This window comes from Corvus moneduloides, chromosome 4 (genome assembly GCF_009650955.1).
Source record: "Corvus moneduloides isolate bCorMon1 chromosome 4, bCorMon1.pri, whole genome shotgun sequence".
Taxonomy (NCBI): domain Eukaryota; kingdom Metazoa; phylum Chordata; class Aves; order Passeriformes; family Corvidae; genus Corvus; species Corvus moneduloides.
In genome coordinates, this window is record NC_045479.1 from 59,046,439 (window position 1) to 59,069,618 (window position 23,180).

The window sequence follows — 23,180 nt, forward strand, 5'->3', positions numbered from 1 at the left end:
CCTCTAGAAAGGTTATTTCTACTAAATATTTTTAAATATTATATCAAAACTTATTTTCACAATGACCTGGAAAAGTCTATGCAGTCTTGTAGATAAGACAGAATGGCTGAAAGGAGGAAAGACATCAGAAAGCTGGCAAAGAAAATGAATCAACTAACCTAGGAAACCTTAATTCTTTTTGTACTACATTCTCTTTTAAATCAACACTAAGTTGCAAGCTCGTTAATTCTCTAAATCTTATACTTCATAACCACAAACCGAATGGGTTTACACTTCTGTTTCCTGACAGTCACTAAGATATTCTTCCTCCCTTCAGTTAAAATGTTTATATTAAAGAGAAATAATCTTCCTTGCATGAGAGCTTATTTAAATTCTTGTACTGCTCCATAAAGGATGAAGGATGGTGCTGTAGACTGTGAAATGCCTTTGTGTTTGACCAGAAGCAGATTATTTCAATAGTGCACAACACTCTACAGTCCATTTTAGAGCAAACAGGAACACAGTGAAATCTCTCTGCTGTGAAGCATGCCAGCATCAAATCCAGCTTGGAGATACAGAGAACGACTTTTGTGCCTCTTCTCAGGAATAAGGCATTGGTGAATGAGGCTTCTGAACACTATTTTCAGAACACGAGCTGACATCTCAGCAAACCAGAGATGCAATAAAACTTAATGAGTGACTCAACTGATCACATTTTCTTGAGAAACTACCTACACTGCTCCTGTGGACATAAACAGCAACTTTTCCAGCAGGAATGTGTTAAATAGTTTCCGCACCTCTCCAATCATGCTTGTAAAAAGATCAAAACTCAGGATGAAGCCCTACAAAACACCTTCCCCAGTGAAAGTATATAGCTAAAATTGTATCTGCAGTGGTGCTAGATTTTAATATATAGTATTTTGGTGAACACCTCTTCTAGTAATGTACGGAAGAGAAAGCATCAACAGAAGTCAGTAAAGCATTGATATGTTTTCTTTTTTTGTTAGTGTAAGTGAGCAACAAAAATTTATCATAATGCTGGTCAGGCAGTTGGACTCATGATCATTGTACTTCCCTTCCAAATGAACTATTCTATTCTGCCTCTACTAATTACATCAGAAAAAAACAGTTATTAGCACAATGCAGTCAGTAAAACTGACTCACATCTCATGTAGAAATGGGCAGAAATGACTGCTTCTAACATGGTCAGCCAGCCATTCCCAGCCTCCTCTCACAACAGCACAACACAGAACTGCCCAGCTCTGCCTAGCTCCCCGTGCCTTGCCTAAACTTAATCATGTCTAATAAACAAGAAAGTTGTGTTAGAAAAGGATCCTCATCACAGCCATGGGCAGAAGGAAAGAAATTAATGGCAGCTGAGACACCACAAGTTCAACCCTCTCACTGACAGGAGAACAAGAAAGCACTCACAACTCACACTTGGTTTCAGTAAATAGCATTATGCAAAAGAACTAGGCTGCACCAAAGGTAGATTGCAAGGAGACCCATACTTGATGAGATAAACACCTCCCAAGGTTGTTAACACACTGTTTTTTGCACAACATTAATGAACTTATGGGCATCGTTTCATAATTTTGTGTGAGATTAGGCTTGTTTTAGCACAGATATGCCATGATTCCACATGTGTTCATCTTCACACTCCCAAGAACTCCTTCTAAATATGAAGTTTTCTGATTTCAGGATTTATTTGCACTTCTGAAGCAATGAAGCAAAATAAGGGCAAGAAGAAAAAGGAATAATTGCCATTGGTGAGTAAAAACATTTAATATAGATTTAACTCTACAAAGTCTACTTTTCTACTGATACTAGCAGAATTTTTGGAAATGACACTAGGAAAAAATATTTATAGCAACAAGATGATTAATCGGAATAAAAGCTAAGGGGATAAAACGCAGAGAGTAGCTTAATCATAAATTCAAATGCATCTAAAATAAAATAGATAGTCATTACATTTTAATACCAAAATGAGTAATTGTTGAATTCCTCATTAAAAAGTGCTTTACCAAGACTTACTTACTACAATAAAAATAACCTGCAACATTATACTTTGCATAATTTTTTGTTAATTACCTGGATTTAGCAATATGATGGAAAACCTAATAATGTGGTATTTAGTACTTATATAAAGGGACAACCTGGAAGAAAACCAAATTCCAAATGGTTTTAAATTATTCAAAAAGATGAAAGAATTTTTTATCTTCCCTTCATTTTCCAAGCACTTATTGAAGGATCAAAGCATGTTAACACAACTGTTTTATTTAGAAATATTAAAAACAAGATGACTCATCTCTCCTACACTTTGTTCTCCCTGCTTCATCCCTGCTCCCCTGCTGAAGGAATAACATTAGGTTTTGTTAATGCTGTTAAACAATATAAATGTCTTATCCATAGTGGAAAACTATCATGCTTAAAATTAAAGAAATATATATTTCCAAATATATGATATATGTGTTCCCAGCATTTAAACACATACAAAACTGATATTAAAATTTTGTGAAGAACAAAATGATTCTCATATGAATAATGTGGAACTAAATAAGATATAAATTATTAAAAAGTGGATTACTGGAAAAATTGGAGGTCAAAATGGATGTTTGCTTGAGACCAGGAAAAGGAAGCAGTAAAGAAAGGAGACAAAAAGCAGGACTTTACACTGTGAGTAACCTTAACACCTAGAGGAAACCACTTTGTACTTTAAGTAAGTTTATTAACACAAAAAGGCCTACCTATCATAATCCCATTAAAAATAAGAACTTTGATGAATAATTATTTAAAGGCTTTCTTAATTAGAAGCAAAGATAATTTTCCTATAATACAAATCATATTTTATGTAAAATATTTGTATCAATTTTTTTCTTGGCACTTTCCTCTGCTTATTTATTTGTCAGCAAATCAAGCAACCTGCTGACCTGGACTGAATGAAGAAACCAGCTCTCCTCACAGCTCCCTTCATATATTTGAAGACCAAACAAGGAAATTAAATTTTCTTACTGTGTCATATTGCCAAGTGCTCAAATAAAATGTACGTGGAAAGAAGAGCAGAAAATATATTTGAAAAACAAAAGAGGATACATTTTAGAATATAGTTTTTAAACAAAATAAATTTACATAGAAAACACAGATTTCAGTGCCTCGCAAATCAACATGTTGCAATTTTCTATTTAAATATGTAAATTAGTAGAAAAATTCAATATCAGTATTGTAAGCTAAAAAATACTGTGAATGAAGAAATGCTGCCTAATTTTGCATGTCAACTTTACATTCCTTAGACCCTTGAGGCAACATAAAACATTCCAACAGTGATGCGGTTATGAAAAAACACAGTGCCTTGTAGAAGAAGAAACAGTCTTGAATCACATGGAGTTTGTAAAAAACTGTAAAAAAATAGTATCTTTCTAACCTAAAGATCTTCTTCTATGTGGAATATATGCACATGTTATCAACAGAGCTTCAGCGTCCCAGTATGGCTACTCTTAAAGAATCTAAGTTGTCTTGTCTTTGACAGTTAACAGTAAGGGAAAATTCAAGGAAGTGCAAGCTTTAGGTAACTTCTTCCCATCCACCAGCATCATAGCACAGAGGTATCTTGATCTAGATACTGGAATCTGCTTCAATTCCTAATGATAGATTTTTCTCTCATAAGTTTGCTCAGTCCCTTTCTGAATCCACATAACATTCAGGACCCATGGAGTGTTGTGGTAAAGAATTCAACAATTAAACTGTGCACTGTATAAAGAACTATCTTAGGCTTGGACCTTTACACCAGTTTTTAAATGTGACTAAACTTTTCCTTATGTCACATGTACTTTGTACACTTGTACTACATTCTTCTCTCAATCTTTTTTTTCTTTTCTCCCCCAGGCTAAGGAATCTTGAAGGTACAATTCTTTGCTTTTACTTATCCTTGACTTCCTCCAACCTGTTCCACAGGAACACCATAGATGGCATATTATATTGCATATAATGGCAAAATTAGGGTCCTCATTCTTCATTCTAACACTTTTATAAAAGTATTATGACCTTTAATTCTTGCTTCTAATTGGCAACACACAGTTCATAGTTAAAGATTATGTATCAGAATATAATTTTCTTTTTCTCCCCAAATCTTTCCATGTCACTTTACATTTACATGAATGGGAATTTCAAGTACCACTATATTTTTGTCACTCTGTCTCAGAAGGTTTTTCTGCTTTTCTTGGTTTGTGAGTTCAGGTCTACGTTTATTCTGAATGAGTTTTAGCAGCTGCAGGCATTCCTATTCTGTTATTCACTTTTCTTTCCTGATCACTTGATATTAAATAAAAACATGTTCAAAACTAAATATGTAACATGTACATAACTTGTACAACTAGCACATATAGGAAAAATACATAGACATCTGCAGTACTTTCTGTTAGTCAAAATCATATTTTGATCCGAGAACTTTCTACTTGTTATGCTACCAGATGCTACTCTTTTGTTCAGATATGAAATAAAGGAATATCTGTTTTGATTCAACTTCACCTATTGCGCATTACAAAGTAATTGAATGACCTTTTTAAATTTCTAATCGACAAAGTTCCTTCACAGTGAATAAAGGAGAAATAGTGTTATACCAAAATATCTTTCCATTAGTACTTCCCAGAGGCTCACACTGTCTTCTCTAAATTGATAACTACTCAGACACTGTATTACATCAAAACTGATAACAAGAAAAGGTTCACCAAAGATACTTTAACTGCAAACTATCCTGAAATGTGTTTAGTGGGGTTTTTTTGGTCTGCTCTCCAACAGTAGTACTTCTGTGCACCTTTTCTCCAATTTGGCATTTTAATAATAAATCACCACAGCTATTAATATTTCCTCTGTGTTCAGTCTCTGAAGTAATGTGATATAACAGGAAGTAATAACAGAGTTAAAATAACTAAGTATATCTAAAGTATACTAGGACAAAATGACATCTAAACATGTCCTTTTAGTCTGTAGGAAAAAAACATCATCACATCAAAACTAGAAATAAACCTCTTATAATGAATCTCTGTTTTAAAATATGACTTAATCTGCAGGTTGAAAGATAATCACACGGGAAGATAATGTGAGCTTTGTATGAATCACTACTAATCAGCTATCCTCAAAAAGGAAAGTATCTTTGATTGAAATGCTATATTAAAAAGTATAGAAAATATGTACCTTAGTTCTTTTTAAAGTATCAGCTGTAAGTTTATAAACTATATTTTAATTACTGTTGATGAGCAACTGGCATGATATAGGTTTTCCTGTTCATTACTCACAGTTGCATACTAGCTTGCCAGTTAAATCTTTGTTAATATTCTCATTTCTAAATGCTTTGAGTGTGCTCGGTGCTTATTTTCTGCTAGGAAAAAGGCATAAAACACAAGTTCAAATGCTTACTGGGTTTATGAAAAAGAATATTGTAAGAAGGATTGCTTTGACAGTTTGATTAGATTAATACAATCCTTCAGCTTGCTCAACATACGTCACTCTTCAAAATGCAGGTATTGCAACTTCCTTAGTGGATGCTAATGCATTTAAATTGAAAAGCACTGGTATCACATCTTTCCAATGCAAATTTCCATGGAAAATAAATTGAAATACACTGAATGGCATATGACAATGGCATTTATAAACACAGTCCTCTCACCAAAGAATGTTAAAAAGAAATGAAGCACAACTACCTGTACGTTTTCTCATGAAGTTGCAACCATATTTTAAAAATGTACATGGAATTTGTAACTAGTTTACGTATATGGAAAACTACATGACAATTTTTGGAAATGTTGAGCTATACAGGAAAAAAATTACTAAAACACAAATTGTAAAATTTGCAAAATAGCCAGCATCAGTTTATGGAAAGCAGGTCCTGCTTGACTAACCAGAGCGCTTTCTATGACAAGGTGACCTGCTGTGTGAGGTTCTAATTTATGGTTGCAAAAATAAATGATGAATTTTATTGTGTATTTTATCACATAATCATGATACAGCAATGTCATCAAATCTAGATATATGTGAACTTCTGTTAACCAAGCACAAATAGTCTGAAATTACTATTGTAAAATGTGCACAGCTTTTCCATTTTTTTCAGCAGATGTTGAAGATGCACTGAGTAACATTAGACACTAAGAACCACTTGATAGACTGCACTGATCTCCATATAATAACAAAATGCACTACTGGAGTTGACATAATGTCTAATTAATCCAGGATTATATGAGATGGATCGAATAGGGTTATCTGAAAGCTTATGTCAGCATTCACATTAGCAAAAATAACTGAAGGCAATAGGAGATGACGGGAAGATCAGAGCAGGCTGGGCTGAGGTTCCTACAGGATGTTGCCTATTAACACCTGTAAGTACAAACCTCATAATGAGCAGCATGGCTGTTAGTACCACATTGTCCAAAAAAGCCAGAAGTTCTCATTTCCATGGCCGTAAAAAATACATCTTTAAAACAAAAACTTAATGGTACTAGAGAGAGAAAACTTTTTTAATTTCAAAAAAACAAGGAAGATACGAAAGTTGCAATTGGAGCACTTGGAAGTAAAGGTGGGAAGGTTGGTGAATTGGCAGTGCTGCTTAAAACAGTGGAGAAATAAAAGCTAGCCTGTGTGAAATTAAAGCATTGTGAACCCCTGCAAATGGAATGAAAAGATATCACAGTAATCAACTAAATACAAGTGTGCTTTATTATTCTGCTAATGTGGGCTGAAGTATCCTTATTGTAACAATATTCAACATTTAAAAATAATAGTAGCTAAATTCAGTATACAGCCCACTATAAAAATTAGAGAAAAGGATATTGTTCAACTTCACAAACTACCAGTTCAACCAGAGGCACTTAAAAGAAGAAGAAAAAAAAAAGAGTATGACTTTTTAAGTTCATTTCATAAGTTACCTTCAAATGAAGTTCCCAAAGGCATTTTTTGCAACCTCTGTCAGCATACCTAAATGACAAACTTGTGCCATTTGCAATGCACAATTCAACTTCTATCTGACTGCATGAACTTGGTATTTCTCAAACATCAGGGTTAATACAAACTAAGAAGTATTAGCTTATATAGTTTACATATAAGGTAGTTATATAAGAAGTTATATAGCTTATATAGTTTATAAGCTATACAACTACTACAATTAACTTTTTTATTAATTTATATAATAATAGATTTTCTGTGCAGGCTGTATTAGCTTGAGATGTCTTAATAAATATGAAACAAGGAACCAGAGAACTGTACAACATGTTAGGACTTTTGTACATTTGTTCAGGTTTTAACAACAAGAAGACATCAGAACAAAAAGGGAAAAGTCAAATGGCAATCATGGTTTAGTTGTTAGTGCTCACTTCTATGAACAACAATAACTGACACAACTAACTGGAGCTTCAGAAAAGAAAACTAAGTAGATTTAAAATACTAAACAACTTGAAATTGTAGCGTAGTCTTAATTGTAATGTAGTCTTAAAACATCACTGAAGCTCAATGAGGAAGGGCTCTATGGGAGGAAGGAGCATAAAATTAAAAGAGCCTATGGATGTAAGAAAGGTTATTTCCCTTTTTATCTTCTTGTATACCAACACAATTCTCTTTCAGACTTTGGTCTTTGAGAACAATATTAATTTTAATAAAGCCTTCTTCTAGAAACACTGGCTACTTCAAAGTAGCCAAGGAGCAAAACAAACTGTTTTCTAGACTGTTTCTAACGTCCTACAAGTATCCTATATTCATTCATCAAGATCCTGATCAATAAAGCACTTGAGTACATGCTTAAATAACAAAATTCATGAGTTGTTCTATTGAAGTCAATGAGATTAGTCCCATTCTTTAAGATAAGCTAAGCATAAGAGAAAGTACTTTCTCTCTGCATTCACAATCAGCTTTCATTTAGCCACAGAAAAATTAACATCTATTTCAACAGTACTAGAAGTTGTCTAAAGAACTTGAACCCAGAAAAACCTACAGGCTTCCCTATGCATACCGCTGAGTTTTGATTTTCTGGTTTTTGCATGTCTAAATACCTTCCTCATAAAAAAAAGCATGGGTTCACATCTTTTTCCTTCTTTTATTTTCCACACTGAATCTTCCATGATGTCAATGAATGCTACCAAAGAAAAATGGACAAAAATTAGCAATACGCAAACATATTTGCAATCCACACTTACATTAAAACAGTTGATCTAGTGGTCAAGAATTTCATATCATAAAAAGTCCTTTTAAATATTATGAAAGGAATTTTAATTCACTTTTTGCAAAAATGCAGAGAGCTTCCATTTTGAGATGAAGATTTTTAAATTTGAGTGCCTACCAGCATGCTGTGTACTTATTCTACAAAGGTAATGAAGATGGAGTTAATATGTTCAATGGAGCCTAAAAAGGCATTCAGCTGATGTGCCACTCTAAACCATAGACCTCATAAATCACTCTAAATCTCTCTCTAGGCTCCTGAGTTTATTTACTGGGTGAAGCTTAGATACCCAACACAGCAATGAACACAAACTTACAGAAAGACACCTATCTTTTTGCATTTATATCTCAAACTGAACCCCACCTCTGCTGTTCACAGTAAGCCCACTGGCAGGAAGGACAGACTAGGAACTTTAGAGTCTTGGATCTGACAGACCTCTAAACACAGAAATTCCCATGTATTGGTGAGTAATATGCAAACCCATTTAAAGGCACGCATTTGTGCCAGTTAACAACTTCAACTGGTATGGGGAGTCGTATTTAAGTATCTCATAGAGGCTGCTACTGTCAGTTTTATATCTGCCAGTGCCAGTGCTAGTGAAACTGCAGATCACAGTTGGGAAGCTGAATGTGCACACTGCTCTGTGCTAGAATGTGGTCCAGCAGAAAATCAGGACCCACTTAGTCTGCTTTCACTGAGAATTTGGGAACCCTGTCTCTCCACAAGAAACTACGAAATAAATAGGAAAAACTAACAAAATGGACTCAACAAAAGAGTACCAATCATATATATACACCATTGTAATTCTATAAATACCATCTGGCTTTTTGCTATTCTAGGAGAAAACCTGTGAGTTGTATTCATACATAGATGTCAGTGAGAGTATTTTAAATTCTCACTGAAAAGCTGAACTATTGTTTAAAAAACTCATTTTTTTCTCCTTTGTGCACGTAATTCTTAGGCATGTTAAAGACTGTACATAAAGTTTTATATGCATATATATGTGGTTAAAGCAGTGTGGTTCTTTTTTTGACTAACACTCTTACCTTCTTTTCTTTGAGTTTTCTATTATTTGAGATTGCACTTAACACAAGACAAACAATAAGAGGTCAGTGACTTCATTGCTGTACCACTGAAATACAACTGCCTGCCACAATAAATTCCTAATGAGCACAACCCTTGCCAATGGAAGGTTGCCCTGGCAACAAAGTTATCCCAGAAGGTAACTATCCATGTGGTAGAAGCTGATGGCAGTCAGCTGTCTGACAAAGATTCGAAAACTATAAAAACTTTTCAATTGCTCAAGTTCAACAGAAACTTGATGTACCAGGAGTGTATTGACACAAGAAAATACTGACTTGCTGAATACAAAGGGATTAAGAAACTTCCAAATGAATGCAGAGTTAGAACAAGGACATTATGTTAAAACAGGTACATCTTCAGATTGCCAGTCTTGCAATAAAAAGTTCTTCTCTCACTTGTTCATGTCTTCCTATGGTTCCAAATAACTAAATTTTATTTAAACCATACTTTTACATTTACTTTTAAAGAGAACAATGTGAAAAGGTTTTCCTGAACTATAATGGAAGTTGGCAAGATCAAGGATGGGCTCAGTAGACAGTAGGATGGTGAATTCCAGCTCTGAAGGAGCTAAAAAAATTCCCAAGAGAAAACAAGAGGTGGCAGAATCAAAGGCAGACGCATGACCTGAATACAGCCTCCTGAGGACACTGATGCTTTTTAACCCAGGAGCTGGTTTCTCTTACAGTATATGAGAGGTAGTGACAAGAAGAGTCACTACCAAGACACACAGTATTTTTACCCTTATTTCCTAAGAAAATTAAACTTTCATGTTTGCATTTTACATCTGGCAGGAAAGGTTATATGCCACTATGTCTGTCTCCTCCACTTCAGAACATTTAACCTTCTGGCCAGTTTCAAATTGACAAATGCCTAGAAATCTGAAAGATGTGATCCGACCCACATGTTAGTAATTGGATATTAAATATTCATATGTCCAGACACTTCTCACAAGGCAACTAAGCCAGATTCTAAAATTAGGTTATTGTCAAATGAGAGAATTAAAAGGACAAAAAAGCAGAATAGAATCTGTGTTGTTCACTAAAATACTAAGTGGTCTTGAAAAATCTTAGTTTGGTAGAGATGCAAAATTATTCAGAGTAGCTTTTACTGGTAAAAAATAAACTTGGCTTCAAGAAGTTTCAGAAAGCTGTTGTGCTACTGAATAATAAAATGACAAATGAAATTCAATCTGGATATACACACAGAGGTAAAAACACTGCAAAGCATAAACATCTGATGTCATGCATAACATGAACCTCTAAGACAGTCAAGTTGGATTAACTATGAACAATTACCTGAATTATGCACTTTTCACAGGAGAAAGGACATGAAAAATTATAAATAAATAAATAAATAGGAAACAAATCTCATTTATGAATCCATGGTATTATCACCTCCCGAAGAAGTTTCCATTTACTACACAACAGTAATAAGCACAAAAAGCACATGTAATGGCCTTTTTAAGTACAGATATTTTCAGCTTGTAAAAGCAGTGATTGCATACAGAGATAGAAAACAGTTTTGAGACAGTTGATGGGAAAAAGTGAATAAAGAATGATTTGACACAATTTCTCATCATCAAAGAAATAAGTGGAAGTGAATTCAAAAGAATCTTTTGTTAAATCAAAGAAGGAAAATTTCTTTTCACACTGCATAAAGAAATTGCAAAAAAATCACTGCCACAGGATGTTTTAAGCAGTATACTTTAAAACAATTAGATACATATTTAATAATACTCAATAGCCATTTTTAAAAAATCACTATAAGAGATAAATATATAATGAAGCTTGCAAGTAGAAGAAGATGGGAGGGTATATGCCTTCCCCACTGTTTTTCTCTCACTCTAAATGTTTGTCTTTGTTCACTTAACCTAACCTGATTCAAGGATCTTGGTGGTCCAAAAAGACCAGACTGGAACAATGAGATGTCTCACACTCTAAATTCCTGGCCATGAAAAATTAAATTTGATTTCAGTACTTGTATTTTGAGTCTCTTGTCTCAGGTGGCTTAAGGCTTTGATTGAGACCAGAGTAGCAGTAACATCTTTCTTTTATAGATTCTACAGTGTCTGTTGAGAAATGTACTCCAGTTTCAACTTTAATTGATTTTTTTTTTTTTTAAATAAGAACTAAACACAAGACAACTCTACTGGAAAACACTTAAATCATTCTCATGTTGAGGGAATGAAATTCTCTGATTGAGTCTATGTGGAAAATAGAAACATAGGAAAAAACCATAGCTGCATTTTTGAACACTTCCTAAATTCCAATGACTTATGGCCAGACAAAAATCATTATTATGTGTAACTTTTTTCCCCTCTTTATCTCTCTTTTTTTTTTTTCTTTTTTTTTTTCTGGGAGGGCAGGGTGAAGGAGGAGCAAGAGGTGGTAGTGTTACAATTTAGGTAACTAAAATTTTATTTTAATAATTCCCTACACTTAGACATCTACTTTCCATTTGGATAAAGAGAAAACCTGTGCTTCTGCAGTTTTTCATGAGCTTAATAAGATTGCTGGATTCTCAGCACTTCTGGAAAATTGTACCAATATCATTTCTTAAAAGTTAACATTAGATGCCTACTTTTAAACAAAATACCCTTAATGAAAAGCTAATAATGAGCTACATAAATGATACCAACAAATATCATGTCTGTTACCATATTGGTCAACAAACCATATGAGGTCCAATATGAGATACATGAAAATAAAAATGAACACTAAGTCAAAGAAATGAAAAATACACTTCAGCCGTCCTTGAAGAAGGGAAGGATGTAAATGGTGATCAATTACATGTGATGATACATTTACATTTTCCAGAAAAAAATAGCATTTATTTTGGGCTAAGAAAGCATCAGTCTCCTCGATTAAGAAAAAAGAATAAATGTGAAGGAGGAAAAAAAATGTCTTTTTCTAGACCCACCTGCATGATTTCAGGAAGAAAGACAGAAGCCAACAGGCTCCACCAGCAACAGCTGCTCCCTACTGAAGTTTGTCTAAGGGATGCAGCCTGAGAAATGTACTAACTACCAAAGAAGAAAATCTTCTTAGGAAAGATGGCAAATAAGGACAAGCAATCATTCTGATCGAACACTAGGGCTGAAATCACAGCTCTCCTCTCTCAGCCTCACTCCCTTGCACTGGCTGTGGTACGCATCAGCCTCCTCACTTCCCTAATGTGAAGAAAACTAACAGATACTGCCAGGGAGCTGAGGGGAACAGAAACTAGAAGAAAAATCTGTTTCAGCAGTGAGACAGTAAATCAACTCACCAATACTGTCACAATCTATCAGCGTTATTGTTTGCTTTTTTTCTGTGTCTTTTGTTAATCTTTATAACTGTTTTGCATTTTACATGGCAGGATTTTATAAATTCTTTCATTTGCACTTAATTTTACGCAGTAAGCCTTAAAGTAATACTAAAGTTTTCCTCACACAAGAACAGGGCAATGCTGTAAAGTAGGACAGCAGGGCACTGTAAACAGTACAAAACATTGGTTTTGTATTTCCAATGAGTCTGAGTGCATTATTCATGCCAACTGCATCATCTACTTACTGGTGAGCTGGCACTACAGCAGTCAGCTAAATGGTACCAAACAAAAAGGCCTCCTGGCAGGTGAAAATATTAGGTTGTCCACTTCAACTCTAAATATTCACACAGCATATGACAGCACGTATTTAGAATTGGAAGCTAACATACATAGCTGCTACTTTATTTTCCTTTTCCGTTTTCATTTTTTTTGAGCAAGGTTTTAGCTATGAAACCTGTGCTGGTGTCTCTTCTGCAAATTATGTACTACTACTGTGGTGAGTTACACAGAGAAATCACTTCACATAAGACAGCACAAAAAGGTAATTTATATAAGAATGTCAGATCAGAAGGTAAACACTTTAATGAAAAATACATGCACTCCATTCTACATGAAAAATAAATAAAATTAAGTACTTATATGTCTATGAAAATTCTCATCCTATTTACAACACCAGTGTAACACCTTGTTATCTTGCATCAGGATGATTTGATGGCATTGTTAGAGACTTCCTTCCAGCTGCAAACTGCCTACAAATCAAATGTAGTTTTGAACTCCATATTTAAGCAGTTCTAAACTCTGTTCTGTTCTGTTCTAAGTATTGGTATACAAGCACTGACACTCAAGTCCTGTATTGCCGTTTCTAGTCAAGGATGAAGAACTGGAAATGGATACCACCACTGTAATGGCATTGCTTCCTATCCCCCAACACAGGAGTACACAGCCATGTAAACATAGCGTATCTTGGAAGTGCCTGAAGGACAACGCACATTCTAAGAATTTAAATAAATGAAAATAAAAACTTTAATGGAAACTTCAATAAAATGTCTTAGTCTGAAGAAAGGATACTTTCTTATTTGATGGTAAGCACATAAAGTATTTATCTAGAGTAAGACAGCACAGATGCTGAGCATTGAGACATCTCCACCTTTTCTAATACAGTATGTTGAATCTTGAGTTAAAGTTAGAAGCCCACAAAAGTCTGTTTCAAATAGCAATCTTTAAAATAGTGTCAAAGCACCCTTCTGTCAAGGACCAAATATAAAACTAACTTGCATTTTGTAAGTCCACAGAAATATGTTAAACACTTATATATCCTGAATAATTCAGTCATCATGCTACTTCATTTTACCAATCCTTTGTGCCAAAAAAGATGATAACATATATGATAAAAAGGCAAGATATAATAAAAGATAAAACTCAGGTCTTATGTTTCACTATTTTGGTTTGCGGACATGAACATCATATAAATCAGTTTCAGTTCTATGAATTTAAATTTTAAATGTCTTGGTTATAACTTAACAAGCAATTTCCATTTTGAAAGAATTTACAAGGTATTTACTGCATTTATATAAAAACAAAATCCACAAAAAACAAAGCCTGAAACAAGTGAAGAAGTGGGATAATTCACTCATTAAAATGCAATTCAGGTTAAAGAATAAATCAAACTAAATACTTACGGTTAAGAAGCTTTCTCAACATATCCTTCATAAGCAAAATGCATAATGTCTTTCATGTCTACTTTTTCTACTTTACACAGTTCTTCAGATAAAATGATGTATTTTAGTGGATTTCATAGATACAGTTACTGAATGACAGAGTACTTACTGAAGTGAGGATTTGAGAACCTTTCCAAATTTCTCTTCCCCTCAACTCTAACTAGCTCAAGTGCAGGTATTTTGGGTATGTTCAATGATTTACTCCACACACCCTAACAAATGACTGATGAATCCTAAATTAAACTAGACAGAGAATATGAGTCCAGCTAGAGTACTCTTACTACCATACCATACATTCTGCCACAGAGGTGGACATCATTAAAGTGTCCAATTTTATTCCCACCAAAGTCAATGGAAGAACAGTGACAAATATTGAGAGCCAGAACGCAGTTCTTACACCTCCAGCCAACAGCGGCTCTGTCACACTAGGAAATACACAACAGCAGACTATTTAAGAGTGCTGTTATTCCCCTGAAAGCCCTCTGTTGCAGTCCATGAGAAACTGGGGCCTGCTGTGAGAATCACCAATCTAGAATTTAAGCTGGAAACAGCACAGTATTTATTTTTCCAATGCAACAGAGGAAAACAAGCAGCTCGGCGAAATAAGGCACGGTTTCAGCTTTAACGGGGAGAGAGGAAGACACAAGAGAGAAAAATTTTATTTTCTGTGAAAACATCAGCAGCAGATCCTCTCTTTCAAGAGGTGCCACTGTTCTCTACTCGTTGGATTTCTGCAGGAAACGGAACCAGAATGCACTCCTGGTGCAGACATGAAGGGATCTGACAGTTCCACCTGCCTTCCTATTCCTTCCACATGAAGGGATCTGACTGTCCCACCCATCCTGAACCCTCCTCTGATGCTGCTCCTATGCCATTCCCACATCATGACACACACTGAGACTAGAGATGACTGTAAACAAGGCCTTCAAAATGCCCCATCCCTTCCCAAGAGCCACAAGGTAGGTAGTGTCTGAGCAAAAGCCCTACAACAAGAGTGTAGGGATGAATGCCTGTAGTCCCTGCTGATGTTACGTTACAACATGGTTAGTTCACCTTTCTGAACTTAAAGTGCAGGTAAAGCTATTTCTGTTTACAGCAGTTCAAGACTATTGGGAGGTAAAAGCCAGTACAGGCACATCCTAAGTACCACTGAAACAGAAGACGGAAAAACTGTGTAAATCTAAGCAGAACTCCCACGTTTCCTTAATTTACTGCTTTAGGACACATGAGGTAGCAAAAGCAAGCCTGATAACAGGATCATCAGCTTTTGAGTACATGGAGAAAAGCACTTAAGCATCTATCCAGCCCTTACAATTATTAGTAGGATTGTTCCTCCCATCTGTATCTGGAAAGCTAATTATATTTCTTGCCTTTACTCATTTTACACCGCTCTTTCAAATCCAATATCACAGGTCCATCCATAGCTAAACCCTCTGAAAAACTTCTTTAACAATATATCTCTAAATGAGAGACAAATTTTGGCCTATAGCAAGCTTTACGTTAAAAATACGAAACAGACAGTACAACCAACTGAACAAACTCCGTCTCTGAAGTGTTTTCCATTCGGAAAGCAGCACTGCTAATACAGTTCTAAACAAGTAAGTTAGAAATCACATGCAACAGAATGGCTTCATGAAAAGTTGGGTAAAAATCTGTAACGTTATTGCTTAACACTTTAGCAAAAACTTTGCACAAACTTTATTGGCTCTTGCAGATTCACTGCATTTATTATCCATAGTAAGAGGGTGAAAAGATGCATATTATAGGTTGATAATCAGTGTAGCATAAGCACAACTGAAATCTGATTAGCAAGGAATTGTTGAGGTTGTTTCAGAAAAAGTGTTGGCAATAGAGGTGACTACATTAAGATATCTTTACTGGATTGAAATAGACTAGACAAGATATGCATACAGAACAAACTACTAAATAATGAAACCTAGAACACAGTACAGATTTCCTGCACCTACTGAGTCAAAACACAGAATTATTCCTTAAGCTTGTTTAATATACAAAAATAGTCCCTACTCTGGGCATAGGAATTTCATTTAGGTATTTAGATATAAGAAACCTTGATTTAAAATATACAGTTGGAAATTGCATGCAAAGACTTAAGTATTAAGTTTTTAAATACTACTTTAAAATACATCAGAATTTTTTAGAAATTAGAATTAAATAATCAGAAACTTATTATGGATAAATATCCCAGTGAAGTGTAACTTGAGAAGTACCTATGGACTAGCAATGAGAAAGGGTTCCTTTCAGCATGGCAATAATTCAAGAAATTAACCCCAGATTTGGTTTTCAAAGGAAATTTCTCAACATTATCATAGAATCATAGCTCAGACATGAGCACAAATTGGAATTCTGGCAAAACCATATATTTTTGGGGCACACATGGGTGGTTAATTGGATTAAGGAGGCATTCTTACACTATTTTATTGCATTCATAACACTAATGATCAGGTACCAAGTGCAGTGCTAGAGTTAGCATGGTAAAAAACCTCCAGGAGTTAGAAATACTACAGCAACAGCAACAAAAATTATTCAAAAGGAGATAAATTAGTTACAGTAAAACACTTAAATAGCTCAATCTTACAAATTATCAGGAAGGTCTTACAAAGAATAAATATTTTACACTGGAATAACTCACCAGGTAGTAACAGATATCACAATGAGTAACAGATATTATAATGAAACAAAGGAGGCAAAAGAACCTCAGATGGAAACAATAGCCATGTTCAATTCAGAAATTTGTCAAAGATAAGCAACCAAATAAACTCTGCAAGGATACCACCTCTTAGATTAACAGTAGAACTGTTAATTCCTCATTTCTCAACATGTTCTTATCAGAGTTGGATACCATCAGACTTCACTGAAATAGCTTACTGGACCCATTAAACGAAGAGCAAGCAGTTCCTCACCCTCTGTTACAGGTCTGGATAGATGGTTTAAGTAGACATTCTGGCATTAAAGTGTATGAAACTAACTGAACATTTCTACATAATGAGTAGATATAAAGACAATGATATTTAAAGATATCACGTCTCTTTACAAGGCATAAATTATGAGTTAGTCTCATATTTACTGACTAATCCAGTTGAAAATGCTTATGGAATTTAAAGTATTACTTTTCCCTCTCCCATTGACTTCAATAACAAAGTTGATAGATAAGAATATATAGTTTAAACATACAGTAAAAAATTGCAACCAGAAGCTACTGGAACATCAAGTAATAGAACTAAGAATGGGTAAACCACTTTTCTCAAATATCAATTCTTTCTCTTGACAATAGGAAAATAAATTATTGAGGAAAAATAATTACCGCAACAAGAGGTCAGCAACATAAAGAGTTTTATCTGGACAAACAGTAAGACAGAAGACATGACAAAGGATGAATGTTGAGAACTGAAGACTGAAAGCTAATATTGGATAGAGTAGTTAAGCAGATGGACAATAAGAAGCCTGGAACTCAGAATCGATGGAGGGCATTGATTAAGCACAATTGAATGTTTCGCTTCTCTGAAGAGACAGAAGGGAATATTGATATCAACTTCAAGTGAGTGTTCATTTTAGTACTATAAACTATCATGACATCAAGTGCTTGGCTTTGAAGGGCAAGAAAACTGAAGACATTAAATGTTTCTAAGTAGTGGTGATCAGTGAAGGTTTTCTCTCTTATTATGGTAATTCTCAGATGACACTAAAGCAAAAGGTTCAAGAAAAACCACTCACAAAGATACTGGCATGTCCAAAACACATTACCAGAGTTATGGAGGTTTAAAAAAGTACTTACTTGGTATGTGTCCCATAACCTGATGGTACACCGTAAAGGGACTTCTCTCATCAGCAAGTTATTCATCCAACGGAAAGCAAATTGCAAGTATTTCACCTCATGCTGATCCAAGTGCCTGTGAACTTGTTCTGAAGACAGAATAAAGAGGTATTTTACTGCAACTTTTCTGAAGTCTTGAAGTATCAAGTACATTGTCTAAAACAATAAAATACTCCTCCAATCTCATGGAAACAACTTGTGGTAGTGCATGCAAATTCTCATAACCAAATGAGAACACTGAATATACAAATTAGTTAAACATTACACTGGATTGATTTTTCTGCCACTAGATGGATTAAATAACTGGTCTGTTATGTTTTTGTTAATGTTTTCTGAAGAAAACATTAAGATCAGAGCTTTATAATATACCACAAAAACATACAAAATTATAATGTGAAATTATTAGGTACATATATCCTCATTATTTTCTTAGGTTACAAATTATTTGGGGCAAGAAACATAGCTTCCAAATAACATAATGGCCTCCAAAAATAAAGTGTTGGCAATCTAAAAGAAAAATAAAAAAAAAAAAACAAAAAAACAAAAAAAAAAATTAAAAAAAAGAAACAAACATTATTAAATTAAGAAGGCAAAGAAATATAGGGAAAGGACATACAAAGGTTGCATTCATTTGAGAAAAAAAATGAGACTAATGTGTAGGAAATACAGTTGAGAAAGCTTTACTAATTTGCAGCTTAAATAATTTCTTAGTATTACAAATAAATGCAAATAAAACCAGTACAAATCAACGGTTTCTACACTCATACCCACACGCACTGTGTTTATTGTAGAACATTATACTATTTGAAAGCTGTGATAGTCACTTGCAAGGTTATTGCTAGAGCTAATAGAACTAATCTACTACACGGCTTGTCTATATTGAGCAGAATTTTCTCCAAAAAGGATCACAGACATTCTGTTAGCAGGCTTTAGTTAACAGGCTCAGATATGGTATTAGCACGGTGTAGATGACAAACACTGCAGAAATGCCAATGTCTTATTTTGGACAAATTTATGACAAAAAGTCTTTATTAAAGCCTAAATAAGACATTCCTACTGTCTTTCCATATACAAATATATTCTTTGGAGATTTTTGCTGCCCAGATCACCCCTTCATCCACACTCACAGAGATGTATTATCAGCTAAAACAATGAGTAAATGCTCATCTTACAAACTTTACATACCTAATAAATATCTAAAAATACACTAAACCACTAAATTAATTAAAAGGATAATCCCAAGAGTATGGCAGCACTATTACAGGAAACGTTACCTACAAATTAAGGTAACAGAAGTTAAGTGATACTAAATTATAATAAAGACTGAAGCTGCTCCATTATTTTTTCCCCTCAAGATGTATTTTTTGGCTATATGAAAGCGTCAGCCAATATAAAACAGTTGTTTCAATATGGAAGCTGGAAATAGAAATCTTTAAGGTTTTAAAAACAATTACAAATAAGGGTTTTTTTAAAAAATAAGACATCACAACACATTACTCCAAAGGTCCACTTATCACATCTTGTCTCCAATGATAGCTGAAAACAAATATCAATGAAAATGTATTAAGCACTGGTATTTCTCCATAGCACTTGTCAGCCTCCATTTATCTGTGGCTAAAGCAGTCTTCAGCAGACCTGGTATCTATGTTCTTAAAGTCATACTCTTCCACAATATAAATATAAACAAATATAGACAAATTCTTAAATTGTGAGGCCCAGAACTGCACACTGTGCTCAAGGTGATGCTGCACCAACACTGAATACAGTGGGGTAATCAACTCTTTTGACCAGCTGGTAATGCTGTGTTTCATGCATCCAGGATGGGATTTGCCCTCCTGGCCAGGACACACCAGATCCCTTTCCTCAGGGCTGTTCTCCAGCCACTCTTCTCCCAGTCTATACCTGTGCTCAGAATTACTGTATCATGGGCGTAAACTTGTCATTTGTTCTTGTTAAATTTTCAAATCTTAAATAAATCACTGATGACTGCCCAGTGCTCCAATCTAACAAGATCCCTCTGCAAGGCATCTTGTCCCTCAAGAGTAACCAGTACCTCCCAGTATAGCATCATCTGCAGACTTGGTAATGGTGCATTCAACTCCTGCATTGGAACACTGATAAAAATATTGAACAGAGTCAGCCTTAGAATTGAACCTTGAAGGACATCACTGGTGAACGTTCACCTTCCAGATGTAGCCTCACTCACTACAACCCTTTGAGCCTTGTCCTCTGCCAGTTCTCCGCCCACTGCACCATTATTAGATCACTTATTCATGCCAAATGCTGAACTACTATTGTGTGTCTGCCTTTGCTTTAGAAAAATTTAGCTGCAAGTTAAATATACTGAAGTGAGATACTAGGTTAAATTTATTATTTGACTGTCACATTTAGGTACCTAAATTGCAGGCTACTATGTACAATCTAGTACATCAAGCAGGATGCAAAAAAAAAGGTCAGTTTTATTTCTAAGCAAAGTTACTAACTCACAAAATTTTTGTTCTTCACACAGCAGAAACAATTTTCATTTGGTTGCTTGTAGCCATTAAAAGTAAGTAATGAAGAACAATAAATTGTGCCAGTTGTGATATTTCAACTATGGTAGTTAACAGGCATAATGAATTTCTTGAAAGTTGCTTTCTAGCCTAAACAAGTTGAAAAATGGATTACTAAACTCTGTGCTTTATACCTAATTGATGCAAGACTGGAATAGAAGATGCATTGAGTAAAGAAGCTAATTCTTCCTACTTTGTAAGTAATTGTAAGTAGAGGCTAATTTGCTGATAAAGGTAATTTGGACCAGCATAATCTAAATCTAAATTTTCCATTTCAATGAAAAGAAGTATGTATGTGCAATGAACAAGAAGATACATAATTACTGTCAGCTTTAAGACTTCAAGTATTTTATAAAAACTACTTCTACTGCAGTTTCTGATAGCAAAATTATTTTACAGTTAAAAAATCAATTCTTTAATCAAAATTTAAAAGAAATAAGAATTACATTTGGTAAGTTTCCCAACATTTTACATAAATCTACCCATAAAGTTTGGGTGAAGGAAGTCTTCTGATTAAAGAATAAAATACATTATAGAGATGCATTCCAAAGTAGTATACTGTCAAAAATAGGTAACTTGTAGACAAAAAACACTTATAACTATTCATATTTTTATTAAATACACTTATTGGTACATTATTTTCAATGATCACAGCCACCTTAAACAGATGTTTCTCATGCTAGATGGGTCCATACACATATTTATTCTTCATGTTCAACGTCAGTGTCTCATGCTGTTTCACTGATTTCAAAATTAAAATCTATATGATTATGAGAATTATGAACTAAACAGTTAAGGACAGAAACAACCTGTACTAAAGCATGACTCTGCTGTCCTGACAGAAGGATGCTGTTAGAACAAGCCCCTAAGCAAGCTTACACATAAGCAAAGAGGAATCGCAAAATAATGTAAGATTATGCGTGAACTGCCAAATTACTGTAGCACAGCATGGTATCACCACATCCATCTGTACAATTCATCACTTCAGAACATTAGCCTTTTGGTGTTCACCTTTACTCAAAGATTCCTATCAATCCTAGTAATCGTTTCTGATGTTTGACCTAGTTTTGAAATTTTGACTATTACTTAGTTTATTTTTTAGTCATATTTCATACCCTGAGCACTTCGTTTTTAACTCTATTTTTTCAATACTTTACATTTGTCATAAAATAAAAATATATAAAAGAACATAAAAATTAAATAAATATAAAATAAGTAAATATAAATAGTAACTATAAAAAGCACTAGGTGTTAAAAATTATCTGAAATGAAGGTAAGCTAACAATCTGTCATAAAGAGGCGTTTTAGTTCAACAAAACGAAGAAAATGAGTATTTCTCATGAAAAGCCACACAATTTTTCTTAAAAAGTGCAAGAGTAACTGCTCTGATACCAAAGCAAAAAGAAAGTAAAATAATGAGCCAATCTTTGCCACACGAGCTTATTGGCATTGCCATTTGCATGCACAATGATTTTTGTGCATCGATCTTTAACCTATGAAAACATGCTGTAGAAACACGCTAGGACTCCTGTTTTCCATGGAATCATGTAATCATTTAGGCTGGAAAAGACCTGTAAGATCTTGATACTAAACCATTAACTTAACACTAAAGCCCACCACTAAACCATGTTCCTAAATGCCACATCTACACATCTTTTAAATATCTCCAGCGATGGTGACTCAACCACTTCCCTGGGCAGCCTGTTCCAGTCCTTGATAATCCTTCTGGTGAAGAAATGTTTCCTGATCTCCAACCTAAACTTCTCCTAACACAACATCCTCTTGTCATTTCCTCTCATCCTGTCACTTGTTATTTGGGAGAACTGACCAACTCCCACCTGGCTACAACCTCCTTTCAGGCAGTTGTAGAAAACAATAATGTCTCCCCTGGCCCTCTTTTCCAGGCTAAACACTCCCAGCTCCCTCAGCCACTCCTCATCAAACTTATGCTCCAGACCCTTCACCAGCTCCACTGCCCTTCTCTGGATGTACTCCAGCACCTCAATGTCTTTCTTGTTGTGAGGGGCCCAGAGCTGAACGCCTCACCAGTGCCAGACAATCACTACCCTGGTCCTGCTGGCCACACTGTTTCTGATACGAGCCAGGATTACACTGGCCTTCTTGGCCACCTGGACACACACAGGCTGATGTTCATCCAGCTGTTGACCAGCACCCCCCGGCCCTTTTCTGCCATGCAGTTTCAGCCATTCTGCCCCACGCTGCAGGGCAGTCTGGGGTTGTTGTGACCGAAGCGCAGGACCTGGCATTTGGCCTTGTTGAACCTCACACAACTGGCCTTGACCCATTGATCCAGCCTGTCCAGATCCCTCTCCGGAGTCTTCCTCCAGCAGATCAACACTCCCACCTGACTTGGTGCAAACTGACTGAGGGTGCACTCCATCCCTATGTTACAGTTCCCACATACAGAACCTTGCTGTCCAAAAGAAAGAACCTTGTCACCAGTCAATGGCTGCCTTCCTTTTTAGTACTCTTATCCATTGAAAGCTAATTTT

At 35.0% G+C, this 23,180-nt stretch overlaps 1 protein-coding gene across 1 annotated transcript in view; it reads right to left on the reverse strand.

The window, feature by feature from the left end:
• Positions 1–23,180, reverse strand: part of TBC1D22A (TBC1 domain family member 22A) — a 144,567-nt gene that overhangs the window by 48,383 nt on the left and 73,004 nt on the right. The window contains exon 11 of the mRNA XM_032105784.1: positions 18,077–18,204. Coding sequence (XP_031961675.1) covers positions 18,077–18,204 — 128 coding nt within the window. The remainder of the gene's footprint in view (positions 1–18,076; positions 18,205–23,180) is intronic.